Below are 21,804 nucleotides of genomic sequence, written 5' to 3' on the forward strand. Positions count from 1 at the left end.
CTAGTGGTGCAGTATTTATTACATGTCATGACTCCTCCTCCATCACTACATATGCAAAAAACATTGCAGATCTCCTATTGAAATCAATCAAAGATGTTGGTCCGAATAATGTGGTTCAAGTGATCACAGATAATGCAACAAATTGTAAGGCAGCAGGAAAAATTATTGAGCGTACTCATCCACACATCTTTTGGTCTGGGTGCCTGGTTCACACATTGAACCTTTTGATGGATGATATTGTGAAGCACAAAGAATGTGGGTGGATTACTGAGCTTTACAGGAGAGGGAAGTGTTAGTGTCAGTCTTTCCAGCCTTCCTCCAGTGATCAAATATGCTCTTACAAAGTGGTCTCAGAGTGTCCAGGTCAAATTTTGTCATTTCAAAGAGTTTTCAAGCAAAATTTGGTCACTAGGAATTAGGTCTAGGGTTTGTTTTCACTCTTTTCAAAGTTGTCTAAATGGCAGTCCATGTCATCATTCAGCTGAGTGTATCATCATTCAGAGGGTTGTCATCATCATGTCAAGTTCCATAGGGTCATTTTACAGCTTATCCATGCTTCAGTTGTGCCTTGGTAAGGTCCATTTCCCTCTCCTAGGGTTTTGAAGGCAATTTCTATTGGATGGACAAATCATTAGCAAAACTTATATCCTGATGTTCATACACCTTCCCCTATCCTTAAAGTACCTTATAAAACACTTTCCATCACTGAGATTCCCTAAATTCTTCATTTTTGCACAAACCCTAGTTTCTTGCCACAACTTGGCAATTTTCTAGGCTAGGCCTGTGTTTTTCCCTTTTGGACCCCTTCCCCTCGCTCGATCTCTGAGATTCCACTTTCCCCTGCTTCCTAACATCCCTCTCTACTTCCAAAAATTTCCTCAAGAATTTAGAAGCCCCTTATCCCCTTCATTTCGGTTCATTCGACAAAATCCCTTGTTCCACACATCGGGATAAGTTTCACTCAAAAGATGTTTCAGAGCAATCAAAGATGAATTTTGGAAAACTGAGAGAGGTTTTTGTCCACCACATGCCAAAGAAGAAAAACATCCTTCACTTTTTACACAGGTGTCATGGTTTTGGAGAAATGTCAAAAATACCGTTGCCTCAGGAGAATCGAATGCACCTCTGAAGTGACCTTGGGAAAATCAAGTTTTCTCCTAGCTTGGTTGGCCAAATGACTTTCTTGATGAGTCAAATGATAACTAGACACAAAGAGCTTTCCAATGAGCTATCATGAGCTCAATTTGGAGTTGAGGAAGGCATTCAAAAGTTGACTGCAACAGCACTCTGCCTTGAGGCAGCCTCATTTGGCACATTTTGACCAGTCTTGGGAGATTTGATTTTTGACAAGGCAAATGAACTCCAAATTGAAAAATTCCAGTTGGGTTGGAAAGTAGACTCAAAGACCTTTCCAACGAGCTATCCTGCGCCCGATTTCGACACCGGGAAGGCCTCCAAAAGCCTCCTGCAAAATGCACTATGTAGCTGGGTGCGCGCTACGCATCAGGGAGGGCGCGCTACGCGTCAGGGGCGCGCTACGCATCAGGCTGCCTTTCTCAGAGCAAAATTGCTCGTGCGCTACGCGTTAGAGGGGCGCTACGCGTTGGGCAAGGTGCGCTATGCGTTGGGTTTTTCGCCCAACAAACTATCAGCAAGCTACCAAATCCACTTTTCTCTCAAGCAAATTGCAGGTAGGCCTCTCCTCCATGGCTAGATTTGGTTTTGCAAGATGAATGAGAAATTAATATGTTAAAATGCCATGAAAATGAAAAGTCAAAACCCTACTTTGCTGTGGAAGATTTAAAAACTTAATGGTGCTAGGGTTTCAAAATATTTTGCTGTCCAAGGTTGCCCATTTTTTATCCCTCTTTTCCCTCATCTCCATCCACATTCTCCTTCAAATTTTCCCATAAAATTTCGTAATTTTCCTCTCTTAATCCCAAAACCTACTTCACCCCAAAACCCTACAATATCAAGATTTCCATATCCCTTCCCTTCCCTAAATTCCTTGTTTTATTTCCATTATTCCCTAATTCCCTGATATTCTCCCCTTCCTAATATTCCCTTGTTACATTTGTTTTCCCCTTGGTCACAACATTGTTTAGATCAGAAGAGCAGTTCACATTCAGTTGTATACAACAGTTTCACATATCAACATTCATCCAAGGCAGTCGTGCAACAACAGTTATGTCATCCGGTCATTCATCCGATTATGAAGTGGAAACCCAATGTGACTCACCCTTGGAAGCACATGCACTCATGAGGCTTCATAGAGGTGGCAGAAATATCATTACTTGTCCCGGAACTTGGTGTACAAAGCGAGAATCAGAAGTTTGAAAGCAAAGGTAAAGAGAGCTTCAAGGAGGCAAAAAGTGGATGAAGGACTCTAGATATTGGCTGAGGCATCCTTGGCTCATCATTGCCCTTGATGAAGAACCTACAGTCCAAATTTCAAGAAATTTGGAGCAATTTTTGACATTTTGGAATTTTTGCACTAAAAAACAGGTTTTTGCCCTCAACGCGTAGCGCGTCGCGCGCTAGCTTGAAGATGGGGAGGTCCATTTCACAAAAACTTTGCATTTTTGGATTTGTCATGACAAATTACACTTGCTCAGCCACTGCCAAGACATTTCATGGAGATTTGGGCTCCCAAAAGGTCAAAAAACAAGCAAAAAATGACTTTCTGCCACTTTTTGGACACACAGAAAGCAGTCTTGGGAGATTGCATTTTTGGAGGGGCAAATGGCCACCAAATTGAGAAATTCCACTTGGGCTGGAGAGTAGACATCCAGACCTTTCCAACAAGCCCACTTGTGCCTCATTTGGATGCCGGGAAGTGCCCCAAAAGTGGGCTCAAAGGCGCGCTACGCGTAGAGAAATGTCGCGCTACGCATCAGGGAAATTTGCCAGTTTTTCATCTACAGCTCAGGACAACGTAGCTTTTGACTAGTTTTGACTTTTCATGGGATTTTTCACCCTCTTTGATGTAACTAATGTATTTTCATGATGACATGACACCTTTTTACCTATTCTAGAAGATTCATTCATAAAATAGCAAAAAATTAATGAATGAATTGGTTTCCTAACTTATAGAGGCAAGCTGTTTTGACTGCCTAGATTGTAGTGCTCAGTTTAGAATTGGTTGAAACAGCTCCTAGGATGATGAGCTCGACCCCTAGAGGCAAGGAAATGTGTTAGCTTGCCTATATTATGTACTTTCTTAGTCATTTTCATGGTTGGACTCTTGAGGGATAAGCTTAGACTGTATTACACATTGTATCTCTGCAATTTTGGCAAAGGAAAGACCAGGGTTTTGCAGCACTATTTGGGATTCCTGTGGTTATTTGTGTTGATGGTGTGTTTCTCTCATGTACTTGTAAGTTTGTTATGTGTATCATTTTCCTACTCTTCTCTTCTGCAAATTAAGTAAATGAAGTGTTAAGGTAGAATTCATGGTTTCTATGCTCTGCCTTTAAGTTTGCTTAATATCTATGTTTTCATCTGTTTAAGGAGAACTCTCGATGGTTTCTTGCTCTCCTTAACTCCTCACCGGTCATATCTATCCATTCACTTATTTCAAAGGCATCAAGACAATCTCCTACCTTGCCCCAAAAAGACCTCTGCAAAAACTGTGTCTCATCCCCGCACCCAAAATTGCCGTGCTCAGTTTTCCAACAAAACCCTAAAAAATTTAAAATCAAATTTTCCTATCAGTTTACTAGCCTAAAATCAGTGTTCTTTATTGGTCATCTCAGCCCTTTGAAAACCTTTTGCCGAGATAGACCCGGAGAGAGCCCTCTCCTGTCCCCGTAGGGCTAGCTACGAGGCTAAGTGGTTTGATGTTGCCTTGAATTTTGTCTTTTTCAGCCTGAGGCCAAATTCAAGCGCTAACAGGAAGCAACTCATTAAATTCATCACAGGGTATACAAGGGTAAACTACTTCTATGGCACTTACTCCAAGTTGCAGTTGCTTAAAATTGCAAAGACAAGATTTGTTAGTTATTACCTCACCTTTAGGCGGCTAGTGAAGGTGAGACAAGCTTTAACTAATCTGGTGTGTGCTGAAACATGGGATGAAATTAACACTGACATAGATGGTGCTAATGCAGTCAAGGACACTGTTCTTGACAATTACTTTTGGGCACAGGTTAAATATGTTTTGCAATTCACCAAACCAATTTATTACATGATCAAGTTTGCAGATTCAGATCGACCAGTAATTGGGGAGGTGTATGAGCAAATGGATAGCATGTTGGGGCAGATTAAAGACATTGTTGAGCCTAGAGATACCACCTTGTACAATTATATTCGTGTAGAGGTGCAAAATCGATGGGAAATGCTAAATGTTCCATTGCATGCATTAGCATATGTTTTGACACCTAAATACTATCATCCATCATGGCTTTCAACACCAGCACCTGGGGGGGGGGGAAGCAGGCGAAAACCACACCAAGATCAAGAGGTTCACAGAAAATATATGGCTGCATTGAGTAAATTAATCCCTGATGAGGAGGAGGCTGCATTGGTACAAAGACAGGTGAGCAACTATACGCTTAACACTAGTCCATTTGGGAGCATGCATGCAATTAAAGATCGAGAGACTTTTTCTTCTCTTGAGTGGTGGAACATGCATGGAGGGAGTACTCCACTTCTACAGGCTTTGGCATTGCGGGTGCTATTACAGGTGGTAAACACTTCTTCTGCAGAGAGGTGTTGGAGCTCTTATTCTTTCATCCACAGTGTTAAAAGGAACAGGTCGAGTTTAGACCGGGCAAAGAGTTTATGTTCATTACAACTTGCGATTGTTGTCCCATTACTGTGAAGATGCAAAGTCTAATAAAGACCTGTTGATTTGGGACAAGAATCCAGAGGAGCCCAATTTGGAGGATGGAGTGTTGCGGTTAGAGCAATTAGAGGATGCTCTTATCCAGGTATGTCCATTGTGGTATGAATTTTCCAATTTTTCCTTATAAAGCATTTCTCTAATTCATGTTTTTGATGTATGTTTGTAATAGCTAGAATATAGATGATTGTTGTACATACTAGTAACTACAATGGAATCATGGATGCCATATCTATCTTGATTTATGCAAAAATATGCATGTTTTCATGTCTTCTACAATTAATTTGCTATTTGGGATGTTTGTTTTGAGTATAAATGCAAAAAAATAATATATATATATATATATATATATATATATATATAGCAGACACTTCCGCGGACGCTTCACTTCCTAGATTTTTGGAAAATGATGCTTCCGCGTCCCCGCTTCCAAAAAACGCTTCCGCTTCGCCCCCGCTTCGTGCAACATTGGTCCTTCCAGTTGGAGCTAGTAAATCAGGGGGTTGGAGCATCCTTCCAGTTGGAGCTGGTAAATTAGGGAGTTGGAGCTTCCTTCAGGTTGAGCCTGTAAATCAGGGGGTTGGAGCCTCCTTCAATTGATGTTGAAAATTTTGGAAGTTGAAGCTTCCTAATTGATGTAAATTTTGAAGACCTATATTAAGAAGTGTTCATTGGTTTGTCTACCAGAAAGGTTTCCACCAAAAAATCTTGTGTCTACTATCTTTGATGTTGTGCATTGTTGAATGGTGTTGATATCTATTTTTGTGGTGTGATGGTAACTTATGTTTTAATCTAATTCTAATGATAATCAATGCTATGTGAAGTTAAAATTCACTGATTGAAGTGAAACACTAATTCACCCCTCAGTATTTCCAACACACAAGACATATATTCAAATGGCTTCATCAGCAGAAACTATATGTTAGTTTCTCTATTATTCAGGTACCATATAGAGTGCTTCAAATGCCAGAACTACGGACATTTAGCGCGTGACTGCAGATACAAGATGCAATCTTCCATGAAGGAGAACTCTAATATCTGGTACAAGAAAGTCTGCAGAAGAAAACAAAAGCAAGAAGATCAAGTGAATGAAGAAATTTCAGCAGGCATGCTCTCAGGATTTGTGAAGTCGCAAAACCATGATGAATCCACCGATGAGAAGGAAGATGTCAAGGTTCAGAATGATTCTGCAGCAAGGGAGGTTCACTTATCGTTTTGAACAATTTAGCTTGGAGACTCCCTGTCCTGTGAATGTTGATGAGGGGGACTCTAAGTAGCAGTGGTTGCAAAATTTGTAGATCTCAGTAAAGGTGACCTGTGCCTCTTTTTTTCTCATTTTATTCAGCAGGTTGGATCTCCAATGTGTCTTGCTGGCAGTTGAGGGTTACATTGCAGCTTTAAAGGGATTCCAAGTGCTGGGCATGTGGATTTGTCAATCAGACTTCAAGAGTTTTTCCTACAGCAGTCCTTTTTCTTCCTCATTTCACAGAAATCATTGTAATCAGCAAGGGAAGCTAGAAAATGTCAAAGGAAAGGGAGGAATGCCCCTATTGATGTTGTCTGCCCTCCTTCAATTTTATCTGGTTCTGCTAGTGTTCCATCTGCTAGTGATGCTAGTTTTGATGATTTTGACATTTAGGAGGACTACGTACAATCACGAGCTATGAGATTCTTCCATCTATGGTTCTAGTATCTACCCTGTTTTGTATTTGCCATTGGCATTCCCACCAATAGTAGCAGTGACACAGTGTCTATGTAATGCATTTTTATTTTGATGACTTAATGAGAAAACTGCTGTTTATGGTTCTGTTTTCCTGTGTATTTGTCATTCGATCAGCATTGATGTATTACTACTATGTAGTAAGTAGTAACTAGTTGAATGATTGAAATTGTATCATATAAATGTTCTAGTTTCTAAATTCTAACAAAATTTGAATCTTTATGTGTATATTTCATTTTTCAATTTGAGAGCCGGGTGAATTTTATGTAGCTTATTATATATTTTGGAACATACAGCCAATTCAACAAGGCTAATTTTGGATGTTGCATTTAATATTTTAAATGATACTTTTATTAGTTTGTTGAATATGTTTATCATTTTAATTTTTTTTTATAAATTGCTATTTTGAAAAAAGAAGTTAAATATTTTTTTATACTTTTATATTTTCTATTTTTAGTTTGTTGTTTATATATTTCCTAAGATTTTGAGGATGAAAGTTTCATGCTGTCCCTCTTTAAGGAAGCCGCACCCTCGTCCAACTTTTTGCAACTGTTCACTTTTCTAGAGCTTTTCTTTAGATGTTTAGATCTTGTAGCATGTTTTACTAATTTTATCTGTTTGTATTTGATAGGAAAGATATGATATGTTGAACTTATGATATACTAGCTGCAAGAAGAAATATAAAGCTTCTTGAATTTCTTGATGTCATTTATGATCCCTTGGCTTTCTTAGCCCTTATAAAATATGATACATTGCTTTGTCCAAAAACCGCAGGTTCATCAAACCTTTGCTACAGCAGGATCTGATGGAGCATTCAATTTCTGGGATAAGGACAGTAAGCAGAGGCTGAAGGTTAGTCAGTGCTTAAATAAAAACTCCCTTATGCAGGGAATTAAAAGGTTCACATGGCATTGGATTTGGACAAGTTATATGTTATTGTTTTTGATATACAGGTAGATTTTATAATATATCCTTCCGTGTCTTACATTTAAAGGGCTATTGGTGTGTCTCATGTTACCCCAAGTATTGCAGACGGTAATAAATGGTCATCATTTTGGTTAATGAAATATGGTATATTGCAGGAGCTTTTTAGGTGATGATAGTGTAGAAATTTTGGATTCAGGGCAATTAATGCAAATTTGAAATTTCAGCTGACACAAGGTTTTGAGCTGATCTGAAATATTTAATTATAGCAACAAGCAGTGGTAAATACTTCATTTCACTGCAGTCCAAATCACTAGGCAGCTCAGGAGAAGAGATACCAAACAAATGTATTTCAATGTTAATGAGTTATAAGCTTTCGGGCACACTTTTTCCTTGTATATAACAGATCTGAAATACCAGTAGTCCAGCAGAATTTACAGCAGTAAATCTGCCCTTGCTATCTTCAAACTATATATTAAATCACTTGACAATTTCATCCCTATGTTATGTTGAATGAGTTTAAATAACATGTGCTTGAAATTACCTAATCAAGAAGAAAATATAAGCTGTATATCAAATCAGTAAGTACACAATTTTTGGACAGGTAAACCACATAATTGATACATAAGACATGAAGTGCAGGTATATACTCACAGCTTATCACAAGCTGGTACAATTTCGAGCTCTCCAGAGTCCAAACTGTAGCTAGGGAAACGAAGAATATCCTAAGATAAGAATGTCTAACAGATGACTATAGATGGGTCAATGGGATTGGTAAGTACGCCCGTAAGAGAATACAAGTGAAATGCAAAATGAAGCTCCTATAAAAACATGATAAAATCATATCTGTCATATGTTGAGAAGATCCAAAGACTAGAGCCTAATAACATGGATTAGCCTATTAGGTAAATGGAGCATAGTTTTAAAAACCGCTCAGAAAAACCGGTAACCGGTCAAACCGGCCGGTTAGCTAGCTGGCCGGTCCGAACCGGCCTAAAAACCCGGTCAGACCCTTCATTTGCCCGATTTTTGGCCCTAACCGGTGAAAACCGGCCGGTTTAGGACAAAACGGGCCGGTTTGTTACAAACCAGACGGTTTTGTCCTAAACCGGCCGGTTTTAGGCACAACCACCATAAAGTTAAAAAAACATGTTTTTGACTGTGTTTGAGGGGTTTTGGGGGGGGGACTAAGGGTGTTTCAACCCTAACAATGTTGGCAATTAATGGTAATGTTAAATTCTTAAAGTAAAAGTGACATTTCCTTTAATTTTCATTTTCATCCTTTTACTTAAATTTTTAACATTACCATGAAATGACTCAGGATGTTTGAGAGTGGTTTCGACCTCATTGGATTTCATATGGAGAAACTAGAATTTTAGATTTCACTCAAAATTCAACAGACTTAATGGTTTTCAGGATTTCATGGTTTGGGGGTAAACAATAAATGCAATTAGAGCTCCAAATGATAAGAAAAACTCCTGATCTAGATCCCATTGTGTTGGACGATATTGATCCAACATCAGAATGGGTGGAGGAGACTGAAGAACCTGTGTTTGAGGTTGATTTTGATATCGACATGGCTTTGGCGGGGGATGAAGCAGATTATGTGGTGGCATTAGAACCAGGATCAATAGCGGCATCAAGGAAAGGCAAGGAACCAATGGAAGGCACTAGTCATGCAGGTCGACAAACTCGTGCTTCCATTAGGTCCACTTCTATTGTCATTGGTGGCATTGATACTGAGGTTGCAGATCAGGCTGAGGCATCCTCAAACTCTGAACCAGATGATGTCTATGTAGCTCCTGATGATGATCTTGTGTCTACTACTAGTAGTGGTAATGAACTTGATGATTGATCATGTGTATACTGTAGACTTGTAGTAGGCCAATGGCCTCATAGCTTGCAACAATGTTTTTGGACTTTATAGGCCATTTAGAGCCTCATTTGTTATGTATTTTGCTATTTTGTTGATGATATGTATTGCACTCGTTGCCATTTTGATGTATTCACCTTTACATGGTATATAAATGAGCAAATTTTGCATATTTTGTCTCTATTGGCTTGGAATCATGGTTTTACATCTTAAAAATAGTTTTGTTTCATTAAAAATTAATTATTTAATGTATTTTTTTAAAACCGGTTCGTTTAGACCAAACCAGTGCTGGTTAGACCGGTTCCGGTCGGTAAACCGGTTCATTAGGTGGACCGGTCCGGTCACCGGTTCCGGTTTTAAAAACATTGAAATGGAGCGGTAATGTGATTATTTTTAAGTATTATGGAGAACTAAAGAACAAAGGAAATGAATATCCATGGGGGGAGGATTTAGTGGAGGTGGGTAGTTACTGAAGTCCTTGTTATCCCCTGACATGTAGGGGTATCTAGAGGACCTTTTCACTTGTGATTTTCATCACAATCAACAGTTCCACAGATGAGACATGTGGTTATCCATGGATATTTGCTAGAGATGTTCCTTGGATTTACTCAGTTGACTCTCATGATGATATTTTTTGATGGAGATTGTAGAAGGAAATGTTGTATCTTATGCTCTTCCTCTCATGCATGATGATGTTGCCTTTTGAAAATGGGTGATGGGACATGGTGATTATCAGTGTATTCTATAATGGTCCATAACACTCTAAATTATTGTCTTTGACTAGACTGTATTACGATGTGTTCATAATTTACCTCTAGATAAGTGTGTTACCTTATGAATCGAGTTGTAACACTAACAACCTAGGTAAGGTGATTCATGTTATTTTTCACTAGCTAGTTTTCACTTGTCATTTCAGCACAGTTTTCATACATTTTCATTTTCCTATATTTTGATTGACTTACCACATGTCATTGTAGCAAGGTCCAAAATGAAATCTGATGTATGAAAATGCCTACATAAAATTAAAAATGTAAAAAAAGAGCTAAAATGCTTGAGGTGGAAGCAACTATTGTTAAGTTGTTTGCCTGAGCTGCCTTGCTATAAAGTCCAATATCCCCAAGTCCCATTCTCAAATACAAGAAGAAAGAAAAGAATAGGAGGGACCAAGCAAATAAAAATGGAAAAAATAGTAAGAGGAAAATAGGCTCAAGGCATGGTAACCTAAAATGGAAAAAGTAGTAAGAGGAAAATAGGCTCAAGGCATGGTAACCTAATGCTAAGTGTTCCTTCTAAAGGCGCACATGTGGGACATCAATTGATAAATCCTGGCTCTTGAAAGTTAAGGGGAAGACCTCTTTACTCATCACTTAACCTACACCTAACTTCGAGTCCTTTGAAATCCATCTTGTCTTGGAGGTTTTTGAATGTAATTAAAGTTAATGATGTTCAGACCATGGTCAGGTTAGGACAGGATAAAAATAAAGAGGGTCATTGAACTGTTAGACGATGTAAACCCCCTCTTGACACATTTGGAGGCGATTATCATCACTTTTGAAGAAAGCCTGCCTTGGGTGTGGTAACCTTGCATTGAAGAGGGTCATTGAACTGTTTAGAAGATGTAAACCCCCTCTTGACACTTTTGGAGGCAATTATCATCACTTTTGTAGAAAGCCTGTCTTGGGTGTGGTAACCTTGCCTTTTGTAGCACTTGCATTGGGTGTTGTGACTACTCCTTGTGCATTGTGATTGCATCAAGAGTTGTGATGTTGTATCGAGAGTTGTGATATTGCATCGGGAATTGTGACATTTGCCTAGGGCATTGTGACACTTGCCTGGGGCATAGTGCTTTGCATTGGGAGCTGTGTTACATTTTACTAGGCTTGTGGAGGAAGTCCCTCACATTCTTTATGAGGTCTTTGTGCCTTGGACTCACTATCTCAGTTCATGGAGCATCTTAGAGAGCTTTCACATGTCGGTTGTTTCCTCTCTTTGGTGAGTCAGCTTGATTGCTGATGTGGTTACCTTGGTTTGAAGCGGAGAGTTGGGGTCTTTGACAGCGTAACCATTTAACATTTAATTGTATTGATGATGATATCTACATAGTTGTTAAAATTTTCCAAAGTCCTATGTGATTAACTTCCTTATGATCTGAAGAAAAATTACTGGCTGAATGTTAATTTTAAGGCAGCGGAATTCAGATTATAGAATTATCACAGAATTGCTAGAAAAACAAGTCAGTGGAAGAAAAATAAATTTCCATATACGCAGCTAATTTTTTTTTGTCCTTCAAATCAGTTTTTAATTAAATTTTTTCCTAACTTATAAGGGCTTCTCACACTAGGAAAACTGGCCCACTGAGAAAGATAAACCCCACAACAATCTGCTTGTTGTATGGCACTATTTTACGACCCTATACAATTGCCGTGTGACATCCTTTACTCATGGCCTGCTGCTTGTACATTGTATGGATGAGGAAAAACTTGATAGAAATTGTACGACCGAGTTCTTGGTTGAATCGTAAGGCTGTTCCCGTGCCCTTCGGCACCCAAAAGTGTATGGTCTCTCTGAAACGAACAAAGTTTGTATACTCAGAGGAACGCTTTGATACCAATGTAATGAACAAAGTTCTTATACTCATTAGACTACTTCAGATGATCTGAAATATAAGAATATCCATGATAGGACACAATATTATATATAAGAATATTTGAATACAAGTGAGATGATTACAATGAGGGTGAGGGCGTTCTTCTATACCTAGGCAGGTACCTCTTCATAAACGGTCATGTCTTTAGAGACATGCCTCTTCACTACTAATTATTAGTTAATTAATCATTAATGATTATCATTGTCATTTAGTTTATTTGTACTATTTTTATATATGTTTTATTCATAACATTGCCTTCCTCTTGAAAAAGCTTTGTCCTCAAAGCGTATCGTTGACAAGGCGTGTCATCTACTTCTTTTTCTTGTAATCTATTTGTATTCTTCATAGTTCTTCTAGTTGTCATCTTTGTTGATACATGATGATAGGATCCTTCGAGCGATGAGTAAAATTGTCAAATTGAGAAGGGATCTGACAATCTTAGATCAATCTTTTGTGGAATCTTGCAGTTACTGGAAACTTGTGATGAATTGTTATCACGGGGTTGAATTGTGCAAACTTCAGAGTTCCTCAGAACATAAGTTTGTTGTTTATGTTCTTAGTGATATCAATTCGTAGATCGATTGAGGTGTCTATTCTTGTGATTCAGAGGTAGATGAAGAGTTTTTCTTGTGTGACCTTCCTTTAACATGTGTGTGGTAATTTCCTGACTTAGTTTAGATACTGATGTAGTTGAGTTGGTCATAGAATCTTCACTTGAAATTTTGATCGTCTAAACCGCAATATTTAAATATGTTTTTACTTTGACAGATTGGTTAACTCCTTGATTTGTGATGTTGATTGGATCGATCTTCGTATCTTTTTCTTCAACTTGGATTGAAGACTTCGACACTACTTTCATGATATATTTTTCTGATTTGTTGTTGAATGATTTCTTATCATTTTTAAGTTTCTTAATTTGAGTGAGATGTAAGAGTTCCTCATTTTTTGAGTCAACTTTATTTTTGCATTCAAGCTTCTCATCTTTTAAAACTTGATTTATTCTAATAATTTTTTATTAAGGTTCTTTAAGCGTAAATTTTCTTATTATTTCTTTGATAGACTTTCATTGAGCTTCTTGTTGGAACTTAACTTATCTTGTTCTAACCTATGCTTCTTAGTTTTACACTTTTTGACTTGTGCAAGTAGTTTTTGGATATGATCTTTTAAACGGGAATTTTCTTCGTTTTTATTGGATATGACCACTTCAAGTCCTTTTTGCTTCTTTAATATTGTGTTTTGATTTTTTTAAGGCATCAATTTTGTAACATCTTCAAAGTTTTCTAATGAGAGCATTATCAATTCTGACTTCATTATCTTGTCTCAGAATGTGATCATCTTTCCCTTATAAGAAAACATCAATTTTTTTTCTATGTTTAACATGAACGTACCCAATTCTTTAAACCAAAGTCGAGCAAGAAGTATGTCAACCTCTCTGTCATATATAGTTACAACACAAAATTGTGATATGTACTCGTAATGATCTACTGTCACTTGTAAATCATTAATTTCATATTTTTTACCAAAAATATCTATTGTTTCGCCTACATTGGCATATGAAATTAATAGTTGATTCGCCAAATTAATATTTATGTAATTTTCGTCGTTGTTTGTGCTAATAAAGATATTAACTTTTTTCCCTTGGATATTCCCTTTTAATATAAATATCGCTTTTAATGTAAATAATTTGTGATGAGAAATTAAAATACCTTAATAGGAAAATCGTTCTCCCTTTGTTATTTTCAAATTTCTTGTATTTAGTGAACGTCTTCACAAATTTCGAAAGTTCTAGATACTCCAATTTTTCTCAATTATAATTAAAAAGAATATCTCCCTTTTATTATATATATATATATATATATATATATATATTTCTAATTCTTCTTCTATTTTAATATAGATTTATAATTTTTTTAACCTTTTTTAAATTGTTTTTTAATAATTTTATGGCCTAAGGCCTCAAAGCAAAATGGAGAACCTCCAAGAAATTGTGTAGCGAAATGCTTTGATTACAATGAAAACAAGGTTGATGAAAACTTAATGGCCAAAGGCCGGATAGACTGGCTCTGTGCAGCGGTTGAGTGACCAAAGGATTGAATAACTCTAATACCAATGTAACGAACAAAGTTTGTATACTCAACAAATTGTTGAAATATGTAACTAGGTTTGGTCTTCATAATGACATATGTAATTATGATTTTATGTATTTAATGAAAAGAGAAAAATAAATTTATTATTGTAAGTCTCGAGGCATGGGTTTCATGCTTAAGAGAATTTATTTTATGTTCAAGCACCCCTTGAGTGCTTCTAGGTTTGTCATAAATTCATTGAGTCATTGTCATGTATTGAAGACCCATTTGGGCATGTTACATATTGTAAAAGAAAAAATATTTGAGTCAAATTAGAGTCAAAAGACCCTCCAAGACCATGTCAAAATGCAAGCATCAAGTTGGCCTAAGGACACTTGAAGTCGGCCTAAAAGGGGCATTTTGACCCTATGAGAAGCCTATATAAAGAAGACTTCTACCTCATTTGGAGACACTTTACTCTCACACATAAGTTCGATCATAAGGACAAGAAGAAGTGAAAAGAAGAGGAAGACAAAGGAAGGAGGAAAAGTAGAGTTATTATGGATTTGGTTTTGGGCTACTTCTCTCCACACGTGCGAAGGAATTAGGGCACATATCGCTGCAGTGAAGCCGAGTTTCAAAAGTGAAGCTAGGTCGTCAAAAAGAGCTGTTTTGGAAGTCGAGTTGTCTAGGAGAAAGAATCTACCCAAGCGAAGCAGAGAAGTTGTAGTTTCTGGGCAAGTCGAAGTTGCAATTGCAGTTTCTGAAGTGGCAGTTGCTGAGTGGGTCGAAGTTGCTGGAAGGAGAAGCTATTCAAAGAGGAAGCATTTACTTGGTCTTGGAGGGGTTTTTGGTCAAGGGTCTAGGTTTTGGAATTTTTCAATTGAAGATTCTATAAGAAGAAGAATTCTTGTAGGATTTCCTCTTAGGTTGGAGAGGCTTTGGCACTTGATGATCGCCTATATTTTGTGTCCTTGTCTTATTGTTCTTTATGGTTTTGTAGCTGTTTGATGAAGAAAACACTAATAAGAAACAAGTGAAGAAGAAGCTAATTAAGAAAATTAAAAATACATCACAAGCAATTATCATTAGAGGAGAAATCATCTCATGTTGTTGCCCCTAGATTTCTCAACACAGAGTACTTCATAAGATATGAAATATAAGAATATCCATGATAGGACACTATATTATATATAAGAATATTTGAATAGAAGTGAGATGATTACATTGAGGGTGAGGGCCTGCTTATATACCTAGGAAGGTATGTCTTCACAAATGATCATCTATTTAGAGACATGCCTCTTCACTACTAATTATTAGTTAATTAATCATTAATCATTATAATGTCATTTACATTATTTGTATTATTTTTATATATACTTTATTTATAACACTCTCTCTCAGCTAGATAGTATGGCGGTGGCCTCCACAAATTCGCTGAGATTGATTTCTTTGCTGCACTGAGCAAAATCTTTGTTGCTTCATGCAACAAAATGTGTCTTTTCACTGTCACTATGTGCTCCCAGGCTCCGACCTCTTTCCATTTATTCACATATTGATATATCGATAAGCTTGTTTGGATGATGAGTACTAGTAGACCAATGGATGAGGTGTTGGAAAATGTAACTATGTTCGGTCTTCATTAATGTACTTGAGTCATCATGTAATGTTCTTGTCAAAAGAATAAAGAAAATATTTTTTTATTATTATTATTGTGACTTATTAAAGTATGGGTTTCATGCTTGGGTCACCATGTTTTAGGTCAAAGTCCCCATTGAGGACTTCTAGGATTTATTCTAAGTCAATAGAGTCATTGTACTTTTAAAGAGACCCTTCTTGGGCTTTTGAATCATGTAAAAAGGTTAAGTATTGAGTCAAATATGATTTATGTAACCTCCACACCATGTTGGCCTAGAAGAAGATCAAGTCGGCCTAAGGGCCCTATTCAACCCCATATGAAGCCTATAAAAGGAAGCTCATTGAATTCATTTGGAGCATCATTCTCACACACAAGTTCGAAATCTCTTATAGCTGGGAAAAAGTACAAAGTTCTCTTGTAGGTAGGAAAGAGTGCGAAGTTTGTTGCGGGAAGCCGAAGTGAATGGAAGTTTGGGGAAGTCTAAGGACAAAGGAAAAATCGAAATTTTGGTGCCTCTCTCTCTATTTCGTGGTCTGGATTGGGAGATTGAAGTCTCCTAAGTTTCGCTGTTGTCGAAAGTTGTTGCTTAGTCGAAGTTGCTGGAAGGGGTCGAAGATCTGGGAGGCTGACTTGGTGTGGAGGGAAAGTTTGGTCTTGGTCTAGGGTGAAGAGTCTCAAAGAATACTATTGAAAGGAAGGATTATCTTGATTGGGTTTTCCCCTCGAGGGGGGTTTTCCTTAGCATGTGCCTATATCTCGTGTCTCTTGTTTTGTGATCTTCATACACACATAATATGGTAATTGCTTGATGAAAGATAAGATAATAAAGAAGTAAAAGAAGCCAACACACTCACAAGTAATTATCAAGAAAGGAGAATCAAACCCTAATATAATTACTTTGATTTTCCAACATGGTATCGGAGCTATAAGGTCTAGAAGAGTCGAAGATCACTTTGTTGGCATGGATTCTCCCTCTATGGTGAACTACATAAGATTGGGTTACAACATTGCTGGAAGATGGATCAAGAAGGTCATCTACTAGTTGTTCAACAAGGTCAAAGACGTCAAGGATTCTTGGCTACTCTTAAAGGTTCTCTTACTGATGACTATGTTGTTAGAGGGTTGGGATCTACATCATTAAAGCTCGATAATGGATCGAAGCTGCACACTATATGTTCTAGGTTTGAAAAAGAGTGTGCTTTTTACTGTTTAGAAGATAAAAGGGAAATATTTGTTATAATTGATAGAAAAGTATTGGTTTGGGAAAAAGACTTCAGTATTGATAATGCTAGGGTTATTGGAGTTCGTGAAACTAGGTCTAAAGAGATATTAGACCTCATCCATTCCGATGTGTGCAGGCCTATCTCTGACATTGGAGGTCATCTCTACTATGTAACATTCATTGATGACCATTCTAGAAAGACATGGCTCTACCTCCTCAAGACAAAGATGAAGTATTTGATAAGTTCAAGGAGTTTAGGGCTAAAGTGGAAACCCTAACCGAAAGAAAGATAAAAACTCTGAGATCTGACAATGGTGGGAAATACACTTCTAAGGAATTGATTGCATATTGTAAGGAAGTTGATATTAAGAGGGAGCTCATTGTTCCCTATTATCCCGAACAAAATGGATTGGCCGAAAGGAAGAATAGGTCAATTGAAGAAGGCATTCAAACTATGCTCCTTGATCAAGATCTACCAAAGTTCTTATAGGACGAAGCAATTGTGACATTGAAAATATGAGTCCTCATAAGAGTCTTCATAATACAACACCCAAAGAAGTATTCACAGGAAAGAAGTCGAGTGTGGATCACCCCCGAATCTTTGGAAGTCCAGCATATATTCACGTTCTATAAGACATCTGCTATATTTATGGTCAATTGAAGAAGGCATTCAAACTATGCTCCTTGATCAATATCTACCAAAGTTCTTATGGGAAGAAGCAGTTGTGACATTGAAAATATGAGTCCTTATAAGAGTCTTGATAATACAACACCCAAAGAAGTATTCACAGGAAAGAAGCCAATTGTGGATCTCCCCTGAATCTTTGGAAGTCCAACATATATTCATGTTTTGTAAAACATCTGCTATATTCATGGTCAATTGAAGAAGGCATTCGAACTATGCTCCTTGATCAAGATCTATCAAAGTTCTTATGGGAAGATGCAGCTGTGACATTGAAAATATGAGTCCTCATAAGAGCCTTGATAATACGACACCCGAAGAAGTATTCACAGGAAAGAAGCCAAGTGTGGATCACCCCCGAATCTTTGGAAGTCCAGCATATATTCATGTTTCGTAAGACATTTGCTATATTCTCAAGAAGTACGAAGGAGAACCTCTCAGGACAAGGTAGGTCAAGGAACAAAGGTATGCTTTAAATACATTTTCTTTATATTGAAAGGATTCTTTATTGATAGTCTATTACTAACATTGTTATTTTTAGCTATATTGAATCATAATGATTCTTCTTTTTGGGTGATTCATCTCTTGATAAATCTACCCATCCCCTCTCACATTTTGAACTGTTTTTGTGGAACCCTAGATAGGTTCTGGAAAACCCTAACTAAAGGGTATGCTAATGTGAATGTTTGAAACCCAAAAATGCTTAGGGATATTGTGAAATGCTATTTGAAGTCTAATGATGTCATGTTTGGGATTTTGGTATGATCACGAAAACCTAACTTGTTAGGGTTGAATGATAAGGTCTAAAATCCTGAATATTTGAAGTTTTGGTAATGTTGGGCTTGCTATGTTTCTACATTGAAACGCTAGCCCATTAGGGTTTGGTGGAATGTGTGACCAAGTCCCTTATATTGTCTAAGAAATGATTTCCTTGATATGTGTGTTTTGATCAAACCTTAGTGTATTCTAGATTGTTGTGTGTCTAACTCTTATTGATCACTGTGAAGTTGGGTTTGACTAACACATGATATGAAATGTATTTGCATGATGATGAAATCTAGGCATGTATAGATATGTCCTTTTGGTTGAAACCCTAGCTTGGTCTAGGTCAGATGTATTAATGTTGTTGGACATATGATATGCTTATGAATATGAATTCCTAGATACATGGGTTGACCTAGTCATTGATGGTCATAAATTTTAGGATTTAATGGAAGTCCTTGTCTGAGATTCTAGGATGATGATATTTGGAAATCTAGCGTTTTGTAGCTAAACCCTAGTAGTAGACAAATTGTCTAGTATGTGTAACAATTTGAAATCTATTTAAATGATTGTTGAAAATGAAAAATCTAGGGTTTTGCAGTTAAATCTTAGTAGTGACATTGTCTAGTGTGTGTAATGTAACAATTTGAGATCTATGTATTTAATGATTGTTGAGATTGTGTAAATGAAATTCTAGGGTTTTGGAGTTGAACCTTAGTCAAAGTAAAACCTCTGATATATGATAATCTGAGATTTGTGAAAGATTGTTGAAGGTTGAGTTTTGGATGGATTTGATGATTGTTCAGAAATCTAGGGTTTGCAACTAACACTAATGGAAGCTGGTCAGGTTAATGACTAAGCTGTGATTGACTTTGATTGATTTTTTTGTATGAAATCTTTTGTATGAATCCCTAGTGAGAATTCTAGCATATGAATTTTGAAAGGTTGTTAGATGCCTTGTAGATCTATATTTGTGTGAATTGTTTCTAGGGTTTTCTATATGTTGAAGTGAGGTATGTCATACCTTTGGAAGGAACATTGAAACTCTGGATGGAGTAAAAGTTGTTATGAAGTAGTCTAGGGTTTATGACAAAGTCCCTAGCAAGATGATGAAGAGTATATGTCTCTTGTTTGGAAATTAAGTTTGGGTATCTGATATGTATAAAGTTGAAATGCTTTCGTGGGCTAACATAATGCTTCTATAGATTTGGTTGTACTTGCTATCTAAGCTGTGCAGGTACACAATCTTCAATTTGGTGAAGATGCTTGGTTATAAGCATGATGAGTATGATAGTAACTCTGATGAAATGGTTGGAAGCCATGAAAAGATTCTCTGATGACGAAAAGAAAAAGTAGAACTCCCTAAGTTAAGATGGAGTCTGGATGAAATTTCCCTAGGTTAGTAGGGAGCTTGAATGGAAGGAATCTCCCTAGGCTAAGAGGATGGTTGAGAATATTCCTTGTATGGGAATGATCAGATCCTTAAGAGGGAGTTACATATATGATTCTCTGCTTCATGTGTCATGCACTAGACTAGGACTAACAACTGTAAGTTTTAGTGAAGGCCATGAGTAGGAGAAGGAAATTGGAGAATTCATTTTGAGGTGCTGCTGAAAGAAGGAAAGCAGGATCCGATTGAAGAATATGTTGCTGCATATGAAGTAGGAAGAATGGTTTCCAGGGTTTGCTATATGTTTTAGTAGGTCATACCTTTGGAAGAAACATTGAAACGCTAGATGGAATGAAAGTTGTTATGAAGTAGTCTAGGGTTTATGACAAAGTCCCTAGCAAGATGTTGAAGAGTATATATCTCTTGTTTGTAATTAAGTCTGGGTATCTAATATGTATAAAGTTGAAATGCTTCTGTGATTCTGATATGGCTAACATCACGCTTCTATAGATTTGGACGTACTTGCTATTTAAGTTGTGCATGTATACAATCTTCAACTTGGTGAAGATGTTCGTTGATGTGATAAGCATGATCAGGTTGATGATAACTCTGATGAAATGGTTGGAAGCCACGAAAGATTCTTCAATGTCGAAAAGGAAGAAGATGATCTCCTGGAGGAAGCATGAATAGAAGAGATCTCCCTAAGATTAAGAGGAAGTCCGGATGAAGAGACACTTTATGTATGGTTGAGAGGGAGGGCATAACTTGGTTTTGATTGAAAGAATGTATTTCAAAGGATATGTTGCTGCATGAGAAGTAGGAAGGAAAGCATATGATTGAGGAATCTTTTGTCAAATACTCAGTTGATAGTCCTACTATGGAAAGTTGAGAAGCAACATCAAGTTGTTTGGAGGACCCCTAAGGTTTGTATTTGATTATGTACATATGAAAGTATTATTGATTAGGGTTGTGTTTGTATAGGTGAATCTCTCGAAGGTGTTGATAGCATGTTGGTTACTAATCAATTTGATTGGGAGAGATTGGTCATTCTTGATCTGTTGGATCAAGGGGTGTTGAGCCTTTATGAGTGAAGCATTGTCTGGGAAGACATTTGGCTGGCATTTTGTGCTGATGTCTGGGTCCCGAAGTTGGAAAAGTGGTTTTAGTTATTGAGCTCTGTTTTGGATACACACCTGGATTTTTGGGTTGATGGTTAGCAAGTAAGCATGAGGGTACCCAAAGGGCCTGAAATCTTGAGTCCATCTTAGTACCATCTGGATAGATTACCTTGGACATGAATCTAGCCCATGGCATTGTGGTGCCTAAACTGTTGAGTGACTGTTTGGATAAATTGTCCTCGTTAAGAATCTAGTCCATGGCATTGTGGTGCCTAAAGTTCTTCATGGTTCATATAGTTTGAGATCTTCCATTGTATTTGTACATTATGCATACCTCCATAGTTAAGAGGGAGTGTTGGAAAATGTAACTATTTTTGGTCTTCATTAATGTACTTGAGTCATCATGTAATGTACTTGTCAAAAGAATAAAGAAAATTATTATTATTATTATTATTGTGACTTATTAAAATATGGATTTCATGCTTGGGTCACCATGTTTTAGGTCAAGGTCCCCATTGAGGACTTCTAGGATTTATTCTAAGTCAATAGAGTCATTGTACTTTTAAAGATACCCTTCTTGGGCTTTTGAATCATGTAAAAAGGTTAAGTATTGAGTCAAATATGATTTATGTAACCTCCACACCATGCCGACCTAGAAGAAGATCAAGTCGGCCTAAGGACCTTATTCGACCCCACATTAAGCCTATAAAAGGAAGCTCATCGAATTCATTTGGAGCATCATTCTCACACTCGAGTTCGAAATCTCTTGTAGCTAGGAAAAAGTGCGAAGTTCTCTTGTAGCTGGGAAAGAGTGCGAAGTTTGTTGCCGGGAAGTTGAAGTGAATGCGAGTTTGATGAAGTCTAAGGAGAAAGGAAAAATCGAAATTTTGGTGCCTGTCTCTATCTGTTTCGTGGTGT

The 21,804-nt window shown here is 37.3% G+C and overlaps 1 protein-coding gene across 1 annotated transcript in view; it reads left to right on the forward strand.

The window, feature by feature from the left end:
• Positions 1 to 21,804, forward strand: part of LOC149153428 (protein RAE1-like) — a 302,126-nt gene that overhangs the window by 231,581 nt on the left and 48,741 nt on the right. The window contains exon 8 of the mRNA XM_089440171.1: positions 7,338 to 7,415. Within this exon, the coding sequence (XP_089296297.1) occupies positions 7,338 to 7,415 (78 nt within the window). The remainder of the gene's footprint in view (positions 1 to 7,337; positions 7,416 to 21,804) is intronic.

This window comes from Pinus tabuliformis, chromosome 9 (assembly GCF_031772625.1).
Source record: "Pinus tabuliformis cultivar Carrire ecotype Pingquan chromosome 9, CPIR1, whole genome shotgun sequence".
Classification (NCBI taxonomy): domain Eukaryota; kingdom Viridiplantae; phylum Streptophyta; class Pinopsida; order Pinales; family Pinaceae; genus Pinus; species Pinus tabuliformis.